The sequence below is a fragment of the Hyposmocoma kahamanoa genome, unplaced genomic scaffold (assembly GCF_003589595.1).
Source record: "Hyposmocoma kahamanoa isolate Upper Pololo Valley unplaced genomic scaffold, ASM358959v1 93, whole genome shotgun sequence".
NCBI lineage: Eukaryota > Metazoa > Arthropoda > Insecta > Lepidoptera > Cosmopterigidae > Hyposmocoma > Hyposmocoma kahamanoa.
Window position 1 is genome coordinate 15,114,863 of NW_020654810.1, and position 20,955 is coordinate 15,135,817.

The 20,955-nt window shown below is 37.2% G+C and overlaps 1 protein-coding gene across 1 annotated transcript; it reads left to right on the forward strand.

Moving 5' to 3' along the window:
- Positions 1 to 14,394: 14,394 nt before the first annotated feature.
- Positions 14,395 to 20,187, forward strand: LOC113237177 (cytochrome P450 306a1). Its single transcript, XM_026473495.1, has 7 exons — positions 14,395 to 14,719; positions 16,425 to 16,570; positions 18,268 to 18,467; positions 18,547 to 18,997; positions 19,123 to 19,269; positions 19,381 to 19,555; positions 19,874 to 20,187. The coding sequence occupies exons 1-7, from the start codon at positions 14,401 to 14,403 to the stop codon at positions 20,053 to 20,055; spliced, it is 1,620 nt and encodes a 539-aa protein (XP_026329280.1). The 5' UTR covers positions 14,395 to 14,400; the 3' UTR covers positions 20,056 to 20,187.
- The last annotated feature ends 768 nt before the right edge of the window (positions 20,188 to 20,955 follow it).

Below are 20,955 nucleotides of genomic sequence, written 5' to 3' on the forward strand. Positions count from 1 at the left end.
AATGATTATGTGTTAACCTTTTCGATGTAGTTATTGGTCAAATTTTAATATATTATACACACATATATACATAAACTCTGCAAATATTTTACATGCTACAAGATATTTTACATGCTTTATGTGCTCAGAAACTTCAATTATCTACACGATAAGTCAATTTACATACATACAAGGTACGTGCTATAGTTTTTTTAACAGTAAAACTTATATTTCATATTAGTGGCATGTTGTTCTCTTGAGATGGTAGATGATTTTCCTTGTAAACTGGTAAAACAATACAAGCTTGCTTGTCGTGACGGATCGGCGTGTTTGTATTTTCTCCTGCCATCCATCCGCTTGCATGTGGCCATCCGAACTATTCGACGGAACTGACACGTAAGAAACAGCCATTATAAATATCAAATAATACGAGAATGTTCAATCGTCGCTCTTTTCTAATAGGTAGATACTATTACTATGCATTTGTCAAAGAATCGGGAGCAGCCAGTGGAAAATCATACCGGGCCGACGCATTCGCATGCGTGTGTGGCGCTCCGTGCTAGTGTACAGCAAATAGTTGAAGTATGTGTGAACAGCATCTGCTTTTCACTTTCAGGAAAACTCTCATCACATCAGAGAAAGTCAAGTATTTCTGAATATGGCACGCTTAAAAAATCTTAACTTCATCTGTAAATATGTACAGTCGAGAACGTTATCCCAATATACTTGAATGATATTAATTTCAACTACGCATAAAATACATCTAGCTAAGTAACTAACGCTATAATAATTATTTTTAAATAAACATACAAATATATAACTTCGTTGTAGTCCCATCCTAGGAGAAATGAAAGTGGGTAACGTCGATCGCGATCCTATTATTACAATAACAGATTCATAAGAAACGACACAAAGCCCTCGCAACTATTGAGGTCAATCGTACTTTCGAAACTTGATCATTATTGCTGTCTAAAAATGTTACTTCCGAGATTTGAAGCTTTTTTTCAATACTACTCATATCTTCATTACTTCGATGAATTTTAAATTTCTAAACTGTTATTGTTCCATTGACGTCAACTAGATTTATTTCTCACATTCAATCTACATAACATACATTTCAAGCTTGCAAGAATCAATAAAGTACTGTGTGGAAGCGTAGTTGGGAACAAACAAATAAGAGTGAACGGAAAAGAAAGTAAAAATGAGTGCATTGGCTATAAGAACTAGGCAAACGATTCACTTGAATCGTAAAACGTGCAAGCAAAAGCGATGCAGTCGTTTCATCTAGTGGGAAAAAGTAAATCTACTTAGTTGGAAACTCGGGAAGTATGGAGCCACTCGTCATTGTTAGTACTTGCGACCCCCACGGCTCTCACTGTGGTGGTCGAACCCTCGTGCTTTTCCATGCACTTTAATTACATATTTTTTCCCCTATCTACTTCTTCACTTTCTTCTTAGTACACTTTCTAGACTTTGTGGTGAAATGTCTACGCTTTCTAACGTAACACTAGTGCAAGTTTTTCTTGCCGGCTACCATTTGAAATGAAAACGAGTTGATGATGCCATTCATTGTATCGTATTAATTTGATGTAATCTTTCTCTTAAATGCGTGACTCTGTAGTTATGGCTGTCTTTTAGTGCTACATTTAAGCAGCTTTAAGATAAGTGTTGGAATTGTCATCTAAAAAATTGATACTGAACATTGATGGTCAAATCAGTTGTAAAATATCAAAGACACGCAAAATAAACAGTTTCTCTCTGTCTGTTATTCACTTCGTAACCTTCGTATTTAGGTCACTGTCGTTGTGGAGGCTTGCTCTGGAAATCTGCATAGACGGATGTCGGTGCTATTAGATATTGTAGGTTTCTCTATCGGAGAAACTTTCAGACTGAGTTAAGTGTGTCGGAGGTCTGCTCGTGGTCTTGTTGCGTGCACCCATGGGAATGGGTTCGCGACAATAAACTAAGAGCCATGTCTATGTGGGCCATCTCAGGCCTTTTAAGCGGGATCGCGGTGATACAGCCTGCCACCGCCTGTGCATCTGAACGCTGTGCAATGCAAATTGTTTACCAGGAACTTAGTTCAGGCAGGTTGTACAATATATCAATGTGAAAAATATACAGGGTGTACAATATATCGATTTCTTGTGCTTTTGTGAAGACTGCGGAACATTCTTTACTTGCGCCTTGATTGGTATGGTGATGGTTGATTATACATGATAAATAGAAATCTGATTTAGCATGATAGATCCCAATGTAAGAAAAGCAACAATAATAAATTTTCGTATAATAAAATCAATAATATCAATTTGACCAAATAAGGAGAAAAGCAGCGCCATGTCGTACAAGGAGATTAAGAATACTTTAGTTATGTCCAATTATACATAAACTTATAGATTATAAAAAACTTAAAGAGCAGTAACTAAGTATTCACACTTACATTCGTATCATATATATATATATATATATATATATATACGTTATACGAGCGCTTACTGTTAAATTAAATTATAATAAATTGTACACAGATGTATTTTTAAGTTAATAATTTTATTATAGTATTCAGGCGGTGAACATCAGTGTGGAGACCACGACCCGCGCAATACGACAGCGTCCGCGGGCGCGGCGAGTGCGGCGGTCGTGGCTGCGCTCGCGCACGCGGCTCGTTGCCGTGCTAACCTACTTGGCGAGCGTTGATCTCTTTGTTTGTAAACATGGCGTCGTCGCCATTGCCACCGTCCGATATGCGAAATTTTCTTATTTGGTTCTGTATATTCGCCATTCTAGCCAATTTTAGAAATTAGTACACTTTCAGTAGTAGTCTATTCATTATGAACTAAGAGATACTTTATTTAGCTGTTAAAAAAATTAAGGTGACTAATTTTGAATATTATACCCCCTTTTATATTTATTTTTTTACTCATACCAAAGAAAAGAATTGTAATTTAATTGATCCTTGTCTTGTATGCATGAATGAACTCTGTACAATTAATTTAGATCGAAACGTTTTCGTCTATTGTTTTATTTCATGTCACAAAAACCAGCAAAACGAGATTAAGGTAGAATATCGTCGAAAAGAAACTACGTGTATTTTATAAGTTCCTTACCTACCTGTAAAGTGCAGTCGAAATGAACAACGTTAACTTCACGTCTTGTTTTATATGTTGTTCACAATTGAGGTTCGGAAAGTTTTTATACAAGTGCCTATATTTACGTATAGGCATTACATTTCAATCGCGACTGAAAAGAGTGTTGCTACTTTTAAATAAACAGTAGATACATCAGTAATCCTAAAGTTGTGAACACGTAAATTCGTCACGTAAAGTCGATAATTTGGTTGCCATGCAATATTGACTCGTTCGCAAATGATTGCTTGCATTTGTTCAACTAAACAAATCGTGCTGCCCAAATATTACGAACACCTCATTGTTTAGCATCAAAGCATTTCGTGCTTGTTTAAACAATGTACGAGATATGACCGCAATTTTCGAATTTTTTTTACACAACGACGATACATGACTTGCTACTCGAATATTGTGAATAAATTAATGATTTGGTATTATAACTCTAGTCGTAATATGAACGACATTGGCACCAGTTAAGTACACAAACTACACGTATATTCAAACAACATTCTTATGTAAATCTAAATACAATCTGATTCGTCTCAGTCACCGATAGGGTAATATTTTATAGCGACCGTCATGCGGTCTCGACCCTCACGCTTGGTTTTATTACGTAAAGTCACCACGCCTATAACTCGAAGCTGCGGTGATCCCTTCACATTAACAGGGGGTCGTTGAACCGGTACAATTTTGCTATTCTTTCGAAGAATGCAAGGACACGGATGGGTCGTTTGTTGCTCAGCCGGTGGCGACGTGGAAGCTTCGACGGTACGGATAGTGAGGCCATTGGGCGGCGCGGTGGCTTGTAGCACAGCTGCTTTTGATGCTCGTATCGCTGTCCAACACTTAATTTAGATTAAACATTAAAATGTGCAAAGCACCAACTAGTTTCTGCGGTCTCTGTTAGAACAATATACGGTCCAAATCAATATTTCATAATTACGTATTTAGAATTGATAAATATTTTTTGTGCGTTCATCTCGTCAATTAAGTACACGATCTACAGATTATACGGCGGAGTCCAATAACCTTGTTTCCCTTGGGCATCATTATGAGAGACATTAATTGCGACATGTCTTGAGTTCTCTTTGTGACCTTATATATGTACGCTTTATTAATTTATTTACGAATTAATTAAATGCAGTTAAAGTCCTATTGATAGGTAATATATACATCCGTGCGCATTCAACATTGGTATGGAAAGAAGCTCTCTTCCTTTTTTGAACATTAACGAGATACTAGAAGACACATATTTTACTAAAACATAATTACTGATTTCATATTATATCTAGCAATATTTATGTTATATAGTAATATATATTATATCTAGTTATATCTAGTAATATCTACACGTGCTATTTCAGGAATCTTCTCGACTATTGTGCAACAGCTGCACAGGCTAAGGGTAAATGCCTCGATGAATACGTTGACCCTCGGCTGTGACTGGTCGACCACCTTTTTCGCCCGAACTAAAAATAAAAGAAGGAAGACGTATACACGGGATGTAGGCATTCTAGACGGTGCCTGCGAGAGTAAACGATAAAAAAATAAAAGAATCTAACCCGTTCAGTGGCCTGAGCTGGGAGTAGACGACCGCACCCGCGGGCGCCGACTCCGGCGCTTTTGTCTAGGCCAAGTACGATCAAAAGTTAATAGAGAATACTCGCCCCGCTAGAGATGAGGCTCGCTGAACTCATTGACAAGAGTACCTCATTAGGGGCTGTTGTTGTGTGTTGTGGGCTGCGCTCTTTTATCGACTTTTGTCTCTAATGAACTTTCAATACAAAAATTTCAATAGTTTTTATTTGTTTTTGTCCCTTAAATTTTGTCATCGAATTGTAAATGAATACACAAAGTCAAGTGTAATTCATAGCATAGAGCGAGTCGTAATAAAATAATGGAAATGGCTTTCTTGTTTAAAATTAACAAATAGGCATGATTTAAAATCAACTTTATGTATTATACCTATGTTACACAAAAGACAAGCATAATAGGATACCTGAGAAAATGCTGAGAAAATTATGTTTATGATCAAGACGCGTGCTCTCAAGTCCATTTAATTAATATTTATCAAGGAAACTGCATTATATAAAGTTGAACAAACTCATTTTAAGCCTTTTGCTACGCAAAAACGAATTTAGGTTTCAGCTTGGTTATGCTTGATCTGTCAACTCGCTTAAACGTAAAATATCCTTTTAAGTGCTAGTTGCGCGGGCGTCTACCTCACGGGTAACCTTGCATTGTGTCAGTAACACTGTCCGGGGGATAACTGTACGAAGCCTGAATGAGAATAGCAAAAAATGGAGAGCCGCATGCGCTTCACCTGGACGAAAGGGCTGTCACTCCATCGTGAATGCACAATTTTCTCGGTACATTTTATGCATCTGGTTGGTAATTTTATATTATTTCTTTGGGACATGGTATTCCAGGAATTGTTTGGTTATTGAGTGATTAGGTGCGAATGGTTCACTCGACCGAGGCAGTGACACTATTTATCATTCCTTGATAGCACCGTTGTTTAGCTTGGTCTTGGTAGCAGTCACTTAATTAAACGCTCCGTTTACGTTCAAGTACGTTTTGTCACGGCCCAGGTATGGGGGCATTCTCTCGCAATCTTATTTGTGTAGGTATGTGATCTGTATATTTATATTCAATTAAGTTGGTGATCGTGATTGAGGCTGTTAATATTTATTATCGATGACGGCAGCGAGCGCAGGCACGTGGACTGCCTAATGTGCATTAGTCGGTACTAGAGATCGGTACGATTGGTCCGATAACAGCAGCTCGGCCGCTGACCGGCCTTCACACCTCGTGCCTGCGCCTGCGACTGCAGGCGACCTCGCCCGTTCGTCACACGCTTCACAGCGCCCCGCACTAGCTCTTTATTGCATAGAAATACATATAGAATACTTTATATTCTAAAACAAATCGTTTTATTAATATTGACACGGTTTTTACTTTAATTACATGCAACAGTGGTATTCACCGCTCTCCTATCAACCGAGATGTGCATATCTATCACATCTAAGTTTAAAGTATTTTTTTAGACAATAAGTTAAAATATACAGGTACAGAACAATGAAAGCTTAAATACTAGAAACTAAAAAATGGATTAAATTATATGAATAAAATTGGAGCCCCTCGACACGGTGCCCAAGATGTTGGCAGTGTTCCCCCTTTGTATGGTTAAGCTAATGGATTGGGCAAGGTATCTGCCAGCCCTTGGGTTTCCCAGACAGTCTGTTAATTTTTTGGATAATATTTTGTACAGATGAAAGACACCGGAATGGAGTGGACCGTTGGGGACCGTTTCGATTCCAAAGGCTGTAAATAGGTAGTCGGAGCCGAGGTTCTGGTACCTATTACACTTTCTACTACTTATAATTCTTTCCACCAGCTCAGCTACGGAGTCAGCCTTCTTGTTGGTGTGCTAGAGATGGGATGAGGAAAGGATGTCGGCACACGTGGCGTCCCACATCAGTGCCCGGCCCGTACTTCAAGGGATGAGAGTAATTCCGTCCGGGCGTTTACCATCAGTTCACGACTATGCCGCTTGGTTCGAGTACAACGGGTACGTTAACCGTGGCCTTACGTCTTTGCCGCAAGAACACCGATGCGGGGTGCAAACTGGGACACCAAGGCGGAGGCCTGCAGCTATACGAATGGTCTCGGTGGTTAGGAAGGTACCGTTACTGGCAGAGGGGAAAGCGTGTAAGCCAGTGGCCAGATTCCCACCTGGACTCCGCTTCCAGACATGCTCGGTCTATTGGGGTGCAGTTTAAAGTTATTTATAATTTTTATTTCGAATAATTATTTATTATTTCAAAAAAGTATTTTCATCTATAAAACACATGGTAGGCGCTTATAATATTGAGAGATACTATTACCATTTAATTCTGTCTAGTATTACACATTCAGTCTGAAAATGTAATAATAGCAGGTGGGAAAAAAAATATTATTTATTTTTTCAGTACTGGCAGATCATGTTGTCAGATGCAACGATAATCTGTGATAACAGATTATTTTGTTACAATATTTATTCTAAAAAAATGTTTGAGAATGAAAAAAAATTTAAAAAACCAACTTCTACAAAAACAAAAGAAAAGCTTTCAAATTCATAAATATTTTTCATTTATGTGAGGAATATTTTTTTCACGTTTTTTTGTAGTTTCTACGAGTATAAGACATTGATAACACACTGTATGGGCTCTGAAGGATGCCTTAAGGCAATAGAAAAAATAATCAAACAAAAAATAACCATTACAACTAAAATTGCATATCTGGAATACGACACACAAAAGAGTTTTATACCACAGTGTGGCAGTCAACGATCTAATATAAATAGGCGACATTAGAGCCACCTTGTATTTTTAGGGTGAAATGTAATTGATCGAAAGCTTTGAAATTAGATAAACGTCATTTTCATGTCCTTGTACAAACTTTGGATGTTTAAAACCGGAGAAAACTTTTATTCGATGGTATCAATATTTTTGTGCGAGGGTCATGCCAAAAGAACCCTAGATACTCTTCAATCACTCGTTTCATACTGGCAAGTTATACACCGTCATAAAAGCAGGTTATTTGCTAATAAATTTGAAAATTTTTGAATTTGCTTTTTTTTTCGGAGACAATCTGGCGGGAATTTTATTCGTAGCTCCACTCTCTCGACGTGATTTTCGTGTTATGATTTATTATGACTAAAAAAAAGGCTTAAACCCGCAAGAATGTTTTGAACTTTTAGCCGCAACTTTTGTTGATACTGCTTGTTTCCGAGCTACAGTTTCGTTCGAGCCACAGTTCGGTTTGCTGAATTTAAAAGAGGACGGAGAAGCTTTGAAGATGAGGCGAAGTCAGGTCGGCCGCCAACCGCGGTTACACAAGAAAACGTTCAAGCTGTCGAAAGAGTAATTCGTGAAAACCGACGAACTGCGTATGTAGAGCTTGAGCAAGAACTGGGCATTGGATCAGCAGCATTGCAAACTATCATTATTCACTATCACTATATATCACTATTCACGGGCAACTGTCCTTCCATAAGCGTTGTTCGAGATGGGTTTCGCACAAACTTAACGATGAGCAGAAAGAACGTCGCGTGGATTGGTGCAAATTTATGATAGATAAATTCGACTCTGGCGAGAAAAAAAATGTTTATGATATACTGACGAACGAAACAAACTGATGGTTATATAACTATGATCCTGAAACAAAGCGACAGTCCACTATATGGTGCTTAGAAGATGAGCCGACGCCAACGAAATGTCGTCGTACACGAAGCACACAGAAACAAATGGTCGCCTCATTTTTCTGCATGACGGGACACATTGCTACTGTAGTGCTTGAGGATCAAAGGACAGTTAACTCCGAATGGTATATAACAGTTTGTGCCCCAAAAGTCTTGTCAGCTTGGTGTGACAAACGCCCGAAGTCAGGAATACGGCACTTCCTCTGGCATCACGACAACGCTCTGCATACTTCTGCTAGAAAACTCGACTATTTTCACTGAAAAAATTTATCCGCCATATTCCCCTGACTTAGCACCTTGTGATTTTTACCTCTTTCTAAAAATAAACAAAAATTAAAAGGCTTAAAAGCAAAGAAGATGCCTTGGCTACTTACAACTTGGAGATTTCTGATATGTCTAAAGAAGAGTGGTCATCGATATTTTCCAAGTGGTTTAGACGAATGGAAAAGTGTATAGGTGTTCATGGTGAATATTTTGAAAAAATCGATAACTGTAATAAAGAATAAATTTTATAATTTTTGAAAATCTAATTTCTTTTGGCATGACACTCGTATTCCAGCCCTTTAAGGTTAAAAATGCAAGGTGGTCTTGTGGACTCAAACTATGTTTAACTCTCTATAATCCAAAATTTATTTCACGTATTACATACACATTGCAATTTGTAATAATTCCTCCCCTTTTGACTCGAATAGCAAACATTATTAACAATAGGCGACGTTGATACCTAATCTAATGATCAGCTATCTACTACCTACCTACTATATAACTACCTACTTTTAACAGGACCTAATACTTTATAATACAGAACATAAAAGATACGTATATTTTTTACCATTTTATAAAAGGTTTTGATAAAAAATATTTTACATAATGCACAAACACATATTCCAATACCAGAGACAATTCTGAGACGCGGATGCCATGGACACACACATAGACAACCATAAAATTACACCCAAACTCACAAGAGAAATAAATTTAGGCCATACAAATATTTCTCCCGACACGGGAATCCAGCCCGGGACCGCTGCGATAAAGAGCAGCATGGTAACCGTTCGGCCTTTGAGGCAGTTTGGTATATAATGCACACTGGCACTGCCAATGCGCCCATCACCCTGATACAAAAGTTGACAAATCCCATATGCCTATAATTTCACCAGCACCTTACCCTTCAAAACCGGAACGCAGTACTGCTAATAGCTGCTAGCTTGACGGCAGAAATAGGTAAGGTGGCAGCACTTCCCTGGACGAACTCTTTCACAAGGAGCTCTACTGCTACTAAAATTATAGTAGAAAAAACAAATATACGCGATTTAAATCCGGAAAAATAGTTTCATTTCCTATGTGTAACAATCGCGAAAACCTAAGAACTCGATATATAGTATTTTTTATATAAAATTGTAGTATTATTTATTATGTAGTAGCGTTAACAAATAAAAATAAATCATATAAGTATAAATCTTACCAGGTTCAAGTTTTTGTACACAAGCAAAGACTTCAATCTATAGACAAGAATATTCACAGAAACTATAAGTTCCAAACAAAACACTATGACAGTCCAACCAATTCCTACTGTCGGTGCGGGGTGTGAGGGGCGGGTGCGAGACCAAGCTGCCATACACTCGTGCTCGGGACACACCATTCAGGGTAGCGGCATTTACGTTAAATACTTCGTGTTTATAGTGATTTGTTATACAACAGTTGTAGTGATTTGTTGAGTGGAAAATGGTACAGTCATACTACGTGAGCTGTTAAAGACTGCATATCATTTCGCATAGCTAAAAATCTTAAATTTCGTCAGTTTCCGCAAACAGAAGAAAGGTGAGTCAAATAATTTTATTTTGTTTGGAATTGAAATGGTATGGTAATGAAATTATATTTTGCTAATACTTTTTAAAAGCAAAATGGCGGACCTTCACGACGCGCTGCGACTAAAATCAAGCAGCTTGCTTTTACTCATTACTTATTAGAATATAGTATTATTGGTTAATCCAAGTGGATACGACTTTTTCAATTAAAAATTAATATGAGTATCGTCTTCGGTGTTTTAGTGGGTGCTCGTTACATACAAATAAATATGGCTTTGGAAAATGGCGGACCGGAGTTTTAAATAAAATCAATAATTATGGGTATCGTTTTCGAGGTGTTTGGGAGTGCTTATTACGAATATGGTTTTAAATTCCAAATCCAAGACGGCGGACAAGAATTAAAAAAAATATATTTTTGGTCGTAATCATTATGAAAATGGTATTTATTTATAAATCCAAGATGACGGACACAACTATGCAAATAAATGTAATATGGGCATTGACTTACAATTATATGGACGTCGGGTCCGCGCTAAAAAGTGTCCGAACTTATAGGGCGTTAAAATCGTATACAGAGCGTCATTCACGCTTTAGTCTTCGTTTGTTTCTTCTGACAGCGAAGCAAGCAAAATTAGACAGTACTGCGATGACATTACAATTTAAATTCAACGTTTTAGCTTTTTCATATTCCTTTACATGTCACTACGTTTAAATAGGTTGACTTGGGACATTTTTTTCGTGGTTTTTGTATTAGACCCGTCGTCCATTTATTTGTAAGTCAATGAATATGGGTACCATTTTCGAAGTATTTGGGGGTGCTCATTATGAATATGGCACTTATTTCTAAATTCAAGATAGCGGGCACGACCTTTCAAATAATGGCAAGTTGGGTATCGCTTTCAACGATTTGGGAGTGCTCATTACGATTATGGCACTTATTTCTAAATCCAAGATAGCTGACACGACAAATACAAATAAAAGCAATATGAGTATCATTTTAGCTATTATCGAGGTTGATGATTATGAATCATAATTAAATCCTTTATAGACTTGATGCATTGAATTGAAGCATTTGGAGGACCCATTATTAGTCAGAAAAACTTGGAAAAAAAACGAGTGAGAGAGTGTTTTGGTTTAAAATAAAACGTTTAAACATAAAAATATTTTTTTAAATATATCCTTGTATGCTACACCTGCACATATTATAAAACGGCTTGTGAGAAAGCCCCACTATGGACATAGTAGTAGTACACCCACTCCAACAGACTAAATTAAAAAAAACACTTGGTGACAACCCTGCGGTATGACGTAATGTCTAGACGAAAGCGGCATTACGCGAAACTTCAAGGCGATGTCCCACTGTATGTTTTTACACTGTGACAGTATCAATAGTGACAGCGTTTTGTTTTAGTGTTGAATTTTGTCAAAGAGTATCAGTACCTTAGTACCGTGGGACAGACGCGACAGTCTATATCTGTTGGGAATGAGTTGAGAATCGTCATTATATTATAATACAGAACAAAACCAAAACAGATTATCGCGTACCTTACCGACTTCAAAAAAAGGAGGTTTTCAATTCGACTGTATGTTTTTTTTGTATGTATGTTACGCGATAACTCCGGTATTTGGGAACCGATTTTCATGATTCTTTTTTTGTTGGAAAGAGGGTACCTCCATAGTGGTCCCAATTCTTTTTGAAGAAAATCATCCGCCTCTAAGGGTGGCTGATCACGCATGAACATGCATTTTTATAAATAGCGCCTAAATTTTATTTAAGGAGAAATTATTTTAATGGTTGGTTTTGCGATTCTCCAATTAAAGGCGTTTTTCTCTCTCAATACTCGAGTCTACTACTACTCGAGTAGTGAGAACCGATTTTTATTATCTCCTGTGTCAAGTCCTGTATTGTGGCGAACTAGGGGATACTTCAATAGTACTTGGCAAATAGATGTAATTCCACGTAATTTTGAGGTCGGTTTTTTTAGTACTCTGTACTGAGATTATTTTATGTACTGATATTTTTTGAAGTATTTTTGCAGTACTGAAGCACACAAAGGTGGCATTATTCAATTGTTTCAAAGATGACGTACCAATTACTAAAACGAAAAAACAAAATAAGTAAAAGAAAAAAATACAGTCCAGTTGTTTAAATTATTGATGTTATGTTATGTAATTTTCTTGGCGAAAAGGCAAAGATCTTTAGGCCATGCAGCCTAGTCTTTTTTATATATTATTTAATTTATGTGGTAACCATAATGTTTTATTCATATTATACATACTCTGTCATTGTGTAGATAAAATACTCTGTTGCTTATTAATCTATGATATTATGTTTTGTCTTGTTTTAAAACGCGTCATTATATGCTTGCGGAAACGAGATGGATAGCGTGAAATTTTGCTTAGTATTTTGCGATTTCAAATATTATATATAATATACAAATTAATCAAAAACCATAACATTACTTAATAATTTAAAACTTGAAATTTATGTTCACTCAATTAGTCAAATAGCGAAATGTGAGCAACTGCTTCCGCTATATAGAATGTTTGACAACCAACTAAATAAAGTGTTGTGTCGGAACCGCACATCAGTCAAACACAGTCTGTGTCGCATCTAGTACGCTAGTACACATACATAGATATCGTGACACACAGTTAACACTTTCTTGTTAAACATTTTTAATAATCTACTTACGCGTAGAGAAAAACTTTCTACAGTAAAGGGGTTGTACACAGGTTGACGGATGTTTATGATTGTAAATTACATAACAATATATTTGTATGATACTGTACCTTAGCACATAGTAGCTGTTGTTACATATTTGTGTAAGAAATCTTCAAGTAATTTTAATTGACAAAGTTTACGGATCCATTTGTTTGTTGTTCTGAGCTTGGCTACTTTTCACATCATTATCCATAGTGTCATATGTTTTGTTTATTCATTATGTTTTTGAAGGGATATAATATATTGCTTACGTCAGCGTCGTACTGGCATTGACGTCATCGACATTAAATGATTCTGGAAATTTCAAGATAAATGATTACACATTCGAAACTCACAAAGACAAAATGGAAAATTGAATAATGGAAACCCATTGATTTTCAAATTAAGTGTTAGGCAAATCAATTCTGCAGCTTAAAGGACAGTCGGCTAACGTCTGACCACGTGACAACACAAACTGTGCCCCTACAAGCTGCGCGTAACGTTAGTGATACGTCGCGTCTGCCGTCGTCTGTAGACGAAATTAGTAGTACTTATTTTATTTGTGACATTACTCTGTAGATTATCCAGCACTCGCAGATAGCATAGAAGGTAAATTTCAGTATAGTTCTTGCAATTTTGCTTTTAATTACTATTTATGTATCACTGTAAATAGATAAAAAATGCATTTAAATGTTTTCGACTCCTTATCTGAGCCTCGTGCTGACATGTTTGATTTATGTTTTTATGTTGGTCAGCCCGATTAGACATAATAGCGCGGGTTTTTTCAAGAACTGGTCATCACCATACGTATTAATCCTTGCGTACTAACATAATACTACTTGCAGTACTTCCCACATGAAGATATTACAAACTAATATATTTGGAGATATTATAATTATCTCGGACCAACTCTTTCTAATAAATGATAATATTAAGTTACATGAATGTAGCAGGAAAGTTGCACGTAAAGTATGATACTCAACATTTAATTTTAATTCTATACCGCTTCATACATCATATAACGGCCCAAAGCGTAAAGTTTCATTCGCTCTGGGATTGAGTGCACATAGTGATTTGCTAAAGCCAGCAGATAACTACTCTGTATTTGTTGAATTTGAAATATAGCTGCTAAAGGAATTTAGTAAGCGTTTTTAGAGTGCGAGGATAAAAAACAGTTACCTATTCCGTGTTGGTTTTGATTACCGGGATAGATAGTATCGTAACCACACTTAAATTTTTCATTTCTAAAGTCATTAGGGTTATAATCATACCCTATATATAATGTCTGGTTTATTTTTTCTCAAATTAAACACGTAAAATGTTAAAAAATTGCGCTAGATCATACATTATTTATAAGTAAATTTCAGTGTATATCTACTTAGTGATAATCTGAAAAATTAATTTACTGTTCAAAGTATTGTATATATAAAGATAATCTTACGTAATTACGTAAGGTTATCTTTTATTTTTTTGATTAGTTAACTAGAAACCATATCTTTCCGTAGGAAATAAAATGTTATAATAATTTGGTTCTAGAGCACAATGGACGTCATTTTCCTATACCTCTGCACTGTTGTGCTGGGATACTTCATATTCAAAAAAATTAAAGATTGGCAAAATCTACCGCCAGGACCATGGGGTTTGCCTGTGTTTGGTTATTTGCCATTTCTTGACCGCCGCCTTCCACATTTAACACTAACAGAGTTGTCAAAACAGTACGGCCCAATATATGGAATAAGCATGGGAAGTGTTTATACTGTCGTTTTGTCGGATCACAAATTGATAAGAGATGCCTTCGCAAAAGACAGCTTCTCAGGGCGCGCACCCCTCTACCTGACGCACGGAATAATGCATGGCAACGGTAAGTGAATACTTAAACGATACAATATTGTTTAACCGACTTCAAAAAAGGAGGAGGTTCTCAATTCGACTGTGTTTTTTTTTTCCTTTTTTTTGTACGTATGTTACGCAATAAAATTCTTTTTTTTTTGGAAAGAGGGTACCTTAGTAGTGGTCCCATTTAAATTTGAAGAAAATAGGTGTAAGAAAAAAGTGGCAAACTAGGGGATGAATGGATTTTGAGGTCGGTTTTATTAGTACTCTGTACTGAGATTATTATGATATCAAGAGACGGGACGAAAAAGTCGCGCGCGGTGGTAAACGACACACCTGGGACGGTGTGACCTCGTTACACTGTCATCCCACCTCTTTGTATCGCCTCTCTCCGCTTGTATCCTAACATTTTTTATTTTACATGTATTTAAATTTTAAATTAGAATTTTCCATCTTCCTTCACTTTCTCATTTTGTTTTCGTACCACGGTCACTCGCAGCTCTACTGCAACAACAGGCGGAGCTGTTTCAAATTCCATTTACTAAAATCTTATTTTTGATTCTTTACCAAGTTATAATACAAAACATAATACAACAGGCGGAGCAAAAGAATTATCAAAAATTTGCTGCAATAGTTTTTTGACCAAAAATGAAGCCATAATCCCGGATATAATGGTGCCGCCATTGAAACCCTGTACACCGACCTCCTTACACCGTCATCTCACCCTTTGTATCGTCTCTCTCCGCTTGTATCCTATCATTTTTTATTTTACATGTATTTAAATTTTAAATTTGAATTCTTCCATCTTCCTTCACTTTTTCATTTTATTTTCGTACCACGGTCACTCCCAGCTCGACCGCCACAACAGTCGGAGCTGTTCCAAATTCCATCGCGAATAATCGCTAATTCTGGTTCTTTACTAAGTTTATAATCATTAAATAAGCTAAATCATGTGTAATAATTTATAACAGTCTACAGCCTTCGTGTACCTATATCTGTAATTCAGTTACTCGGGGTAAGTGCCTTAATAATAAAGTGTAGGAGTGTTTTATACTGTTGTACCTGTTTTTTTACATTTACCTTTTTATTGTTACAGCCCTTTCTTTAAAATTTACTTCTTTAATAAATTTTGTGGACCGGAAGTTTCCCGTTTCATTGCCGTGAACCTGTTCACGGCTAGTTAGGGTTACAACCCTTTCACGCCTACCCATAACAGATGCTACTCAGAGCTTTAAATCGTGAAGATCTGAGGGCGACTGCCACTGCGCCCGTCACACTGAGACATAAGTTGACAAGTCTCATGTGCCTGTGAATTCACCAGCATCCTAAGTTTATAACCGGAACGCAGCAATGCTCACATTATTGCTTGGCAGCCGATATAGGTAAGGTGGTAAGTACTTCCCTGGATTAACTCATTCACCAGGAGCTCTACTGATACTACCGTATATTCAAACTATGTGGCTTATTTATTATATCAGAAACAACGTGGGACATTTGTTTCGAAATATCCTGATCAAACTGAAATTAACAAGATAACTTTCTGATTTTATGGTATTCTTGCAATTAACTGTAGACGAAGAAGATAAAACTACTACAAATACTCCAATAATGAGGAGGAGTACTCTTAGAAGTCAGTGTAAAAAAGACAGACAGCTACCACAAAATTTTATGAATATAATCGTATCAACCAATTAAGTATTAGTGGTAAATTTGCTAATTACAATTTTTTTAAGGTATAATTTGCGCCGAAGGAGGACTATGGAAAGATCAGAGGAAGCTGGTTACGACCTGGCTTAAAAGTTTCGGAATGACTAAGCACGGCGTGTCGCGAGATAAACTGGAAGCACGCATTTCATCCGGCGTATATGAATTACTTGAAGTATGAATTATTTAACTAAATTTACTTTTTGCTGATCTTGATTTTGAAGCACCATTCATTATAATCACCATCATCATCAATCCATTTACGCGTCCCGCTGCTGGACACGGGTTTCCTCTCACGCAAGAGCTTAGGCCTTAGTCCGCCATACTGGCTAAATGCGTATTGCGTACTTCACACGTTTTTCGAGGGTTGTGAACCTTCTTCAACGTGCTAGTTTCATCACGATGTTTACTTTCACCGAATAGCTTATGATAAATTTCAAATTATATTTCGCATATAAATTCAGAGAAATTCAGAGGTGCGAGCCCGGATTCGAAACCACGACCCTCTGCTAGAGAGGCAGTAGGTCAAACCATTAGGCCACCACGGCTTCTTAAACCATTACGCTATACGGCTTCTTCCGAAGCATTACAATGCACCGCGTCACGTGACGGAGCGCGAGACGCAGAATCACGCGCGCGATGGCGGAGACACAGATCTGCATCAACGCGCGGTTTAATCTGCGTGGGGGCAGCGGCCTAGCGGCCCCACGTTACTTAAAGTATTCGCTTCGCAGTTGATCGCCGTAGTGATTGTATATGTAGCCGAGCTCCTTCTTTGACAAGAATGGTTAATAATACAGAACTCATTCAGGACGCTGCAGTCATACTGTACCTTTGGTTGTCCCTATCTACCGACCCGAGAGACATGGTTTTCCGGAGAGACTACGGGCTCGACGGCAAGATCAGGGTACCTAAAGCTCCGGTACCTATCTGGAAAATAGGGAGGGTACTGTACGTGCACCCGGGGCGGCTCACCTGAGGCACAAGCCTCTCGAAGAACCGGGTGAAGTCAAGTGACAGAGGTCGGTGACAACCCTGTGTACTGGCTGATCTGGGGTCAGAACCTGAACTTGTAAGGTTCCTGTGCGCGTACAGGTTATAGTGTCCTTCTCGTATAAGGGTATCTCTAAGGGTAGGTAGGGAGGGTCATTATAATCAAAACTAATGTAGAAAGATATGGTGCTTGTCCCTTTGGTTTTTGTTTACTCAAATAAAAAGACACCGAACATATTGGATACATCACTTGATCGATAAATGGATAATTTCAACTTCATTACAAAGATTTAAGAAAATATAAAGATGAATTTGATCGACTTTCAATAACAAATATAAATTTATCGACGTCATGATCTATTGTAGAAAACTAAACATGTCCTTAAGCTTAGAAGTCTGCGCGGTAGTGCGGAGCGCAGTGTGCCATACACTGCGGTTCGCCGCGCCCCTCCGCGCGGAGGTAAAACAGCGCGCGCCGCGCTACCGCGCGGAGAAGCGTTATCAGTGTGTTCGACGGCTCGTGTTTTCCATACAAACTGAGGGACTACAGTACAACGTTAAAAAACGCAGCTCCGCGCTCCGTCGCGAGGCGTGGTGTAGGTGATAATCGCCTTATTACAAAGTATATATTTAGATTTACTTCAAAAGATGTATTTAAGTATTTCAAGTTACAAAAAAGATAATTTTTACCTGTGTCTAACAAACTTCGTGACAAATCAGTTTTTATGTAATACAAAAAATCGTACATATTTCTTGTAAGCGGCATTTAATGGCACAGATAAATGTTGCTGCGCTACGAGCAACAAAAAAATGATCTTTTACTTCGTTTTTTGTTTCTTTAATTTACAATTCACAACCTGAATATATTTGGAATTTTAGAATGTCGACAAAAGCGGCGGGGCTCCCATGGATTTGACACATATGCTAACGAATTCATTAGGAAATGTTGTTAATGAAATTATATTTGGTTACAAATTTCCACCTGAAGACAGAACTTGGACTTGGTTTCGACAAATTCAAGAGGAAGGGTGTAATGAAATGGGCGTATCAGGTGTAGTCAACTTTTTGCCTTTTGTTAGGTAGTTTCCAAATTTTTTTGTGTATTATGTGTTTATTTGTAACTGCAAATAAAGTAAATTACCTAAATGTCTTTTTTAGGTTTCTATCATCATCAACTAGGAAAACCATTGAAGTATTAACGCGCGGTCAAGCTCAAACGCACAGGTTGTACGCTAGCATTATATATAAAAGACGCAAGACTTTAGGATTACAGACGCCAGAAGGAGCAGAATATCCCCTACATCATAATTTATTTAGTGAGCATCCTGAAGGTCATATCAAATGTATCAAATACAGCAAATACTCGTCCAATACAGAAGAACATTTCTTTGATCCGGAGATCTTAATTCCAACTGATGGTGAATGCATCTTGGATAACTTCTTAGCCGAACAGAAGAAGAGGTTCGAAAGTGGCGATAAGAATTCATGCTATGTAACGGACGAGCAACTACTCTACCTCCTGGCGGACATGTTCGGCGCAGGCCTTGATACAACATCTGTTACACTCGCCTGGTTCTTGCTATATATGGCGCTCTACCCCGAAGAACAAGTAACTCCCTTTAATGTTTCGTTATCAAAATACATCATTTGCCTTTTACTGAGATATCCTGTTAAAGGTTGAGAGATTTATTGCGGTTTTGGTGTGAATTTTCATGTATGAGATATTTTTTGCAGGAAATAGTCCGGCAAGAAATGCTTAAAGTTTACCCAGAAGAAAGGCAAATTGACGGAACAGATCTTCCTCATCTAATGGCAGCTATCTGCGAAACACAGAGAATACGCTCGATTGTACCTGTAGGCATACCTCACGGCTGCCTCGAAGTAAATCCTATGACCATAAGAAATTTATTTCCATTGGCGTTTTTTAAATCTATTACTAAAACATTTTCTCCAAACAATCCTTTTCTCTACATGTAATAAAATAAATTTCAGGATACATTTCTGGGAAATTATAGAATACCTAAAGGAACTATGGTGGTTCCGTTACAATGGGCACTTCACATGGACCCAAACGTCTGGGACAATCCGCAAGAATTTCGACCAAGTCGTTTCTTAGCTCCTGATGGAAGCTTGCTTAAGCCTCCCGAATTTATACCTTTCCAAGTTGGTGAGTTACTCTTTACTGTAGATATTCTTCAAGATAATTCCGCGATGATATGACCTTGAAAGGCAGAAAGAAATTGTCAGCGAGTTCAATTACCCATAAAGCCGCCTTGTTGAGTTGTTACCTGTCCTTGCACTCTGTCAATTCGTCAAATAAATTATACATTTGGCTTATGGAGTTGCTACGGCAGATCGCTATTAGGCTGACAAACAAATAGGTTTATGTGTTTTGTATCAATTCTCTGTAGTTTGTTGCAACTAGGCACTGAAGAATAAGAATCACCTTTTGTAAAGCTGTGAAGAGACTATGACTTTATTTCAGGCAAGCGTATGTGTCCCGGAGACGAGCTTTCGCGTATGCTCGCGTATGGGTTGGTAGCGCGACTTTTCCGACGCAAGAGAATTCGCTTAGCCTCTAACCCACCCACGGAACAAGAAATGATGGGAACTGTAGGTGTCACTTTATCTTCTCCACATGTGAAATTCTTCTGTGACCCATTGTAACTTATTTTTAATAAGATTTTCTGGTTTGTGTCTACGGTTTGTGAACTAGCATTTACATGTTAATAACAATTTAGTATATATAAAATATGTATACTGAATATTTAATGAAAAAAAAATTATACACTATAATATTTGCATTCAAGTTACGGTGTGTTATTCAATAATTTTCCAACATCATATATGTAACTATTAACAATTTTCAACAACTGTATTGGATTGGGAGTGCAAAGTATTTATGCTATAGCGAATCGCAGCAATCGCTATAAATCTCCTTTATATGTATGTATTTTATAGTCTCTTTGAGGTTTCGTTTTATATTTAAATTCTAAATTTAAATGTGATTGTTTTTGGCGCCTTTTATTCACTATTGTTTTTGTTTAGCTGTATGTGTTATATAATAAATTAATAAACTGGAAGTACATTTGCTTTGGTCTTGCTCACTCGTTGTTAGCACCTACCCGAACCCATTGATACAGTCCGCTACAGATGCATATTTTTTATCAAATTACGAAACTAACTCATATTGAAGCATCATCGTTCATAGTTTTAAATTGTTTGTTTTTTTACTTGTTTTTGTTGGTTTTAATTTGTTTGTTTCTTTAGGATGCTGGTTTTAAATTTTTGTTGTGTATTATCATATATATTTTATTATACACTCGATACATAGTGTTTCCAATGGTACCGTTGGTAATTCAGATATCTTTTGTCTACGTTTAAGAGGAAGCAAACAGCATCTTTCGCAATGTTTCATTTCATTATTTCTTGCGAATACTTTGGACATAAATAGTAAAAAAAACAATAATGCGCCAACTAAGTTGAATGACCATGAGAAAAGCGACGTGTGGGTCGACCAGATACTTAATGTATTAAGTGTTTGGCATTATAATAAAATACGATCAA

What these genes read in the sequence shown, in the direction of transcription:
- LOC113237177 (XM_026473495.1), top strand. Translation starts at nt 14,401, where the DNA reads ATGGACGTCATTTTCCTATACCTCTGCACTGTTGTGCTGGGATACTTC. An exon ending in GCGTATATGAATTACTTGAA is followed by an intron (nt 16,571 to 18,267) that starts GTATGAATTATT and finishes TTGGAATTTTAG; the next exon opens with AATGTCGACAAAAGCGGCGG. An exon ending in ATTTATACCTTTCCAAGTTG is followed by an intron (nt 19,556 to 19,873) that starts GTGAGTTACTCT and finishes ACTTTATTTCAG; the next exon opens with GCAAGCGTATGTGTCCCGGA.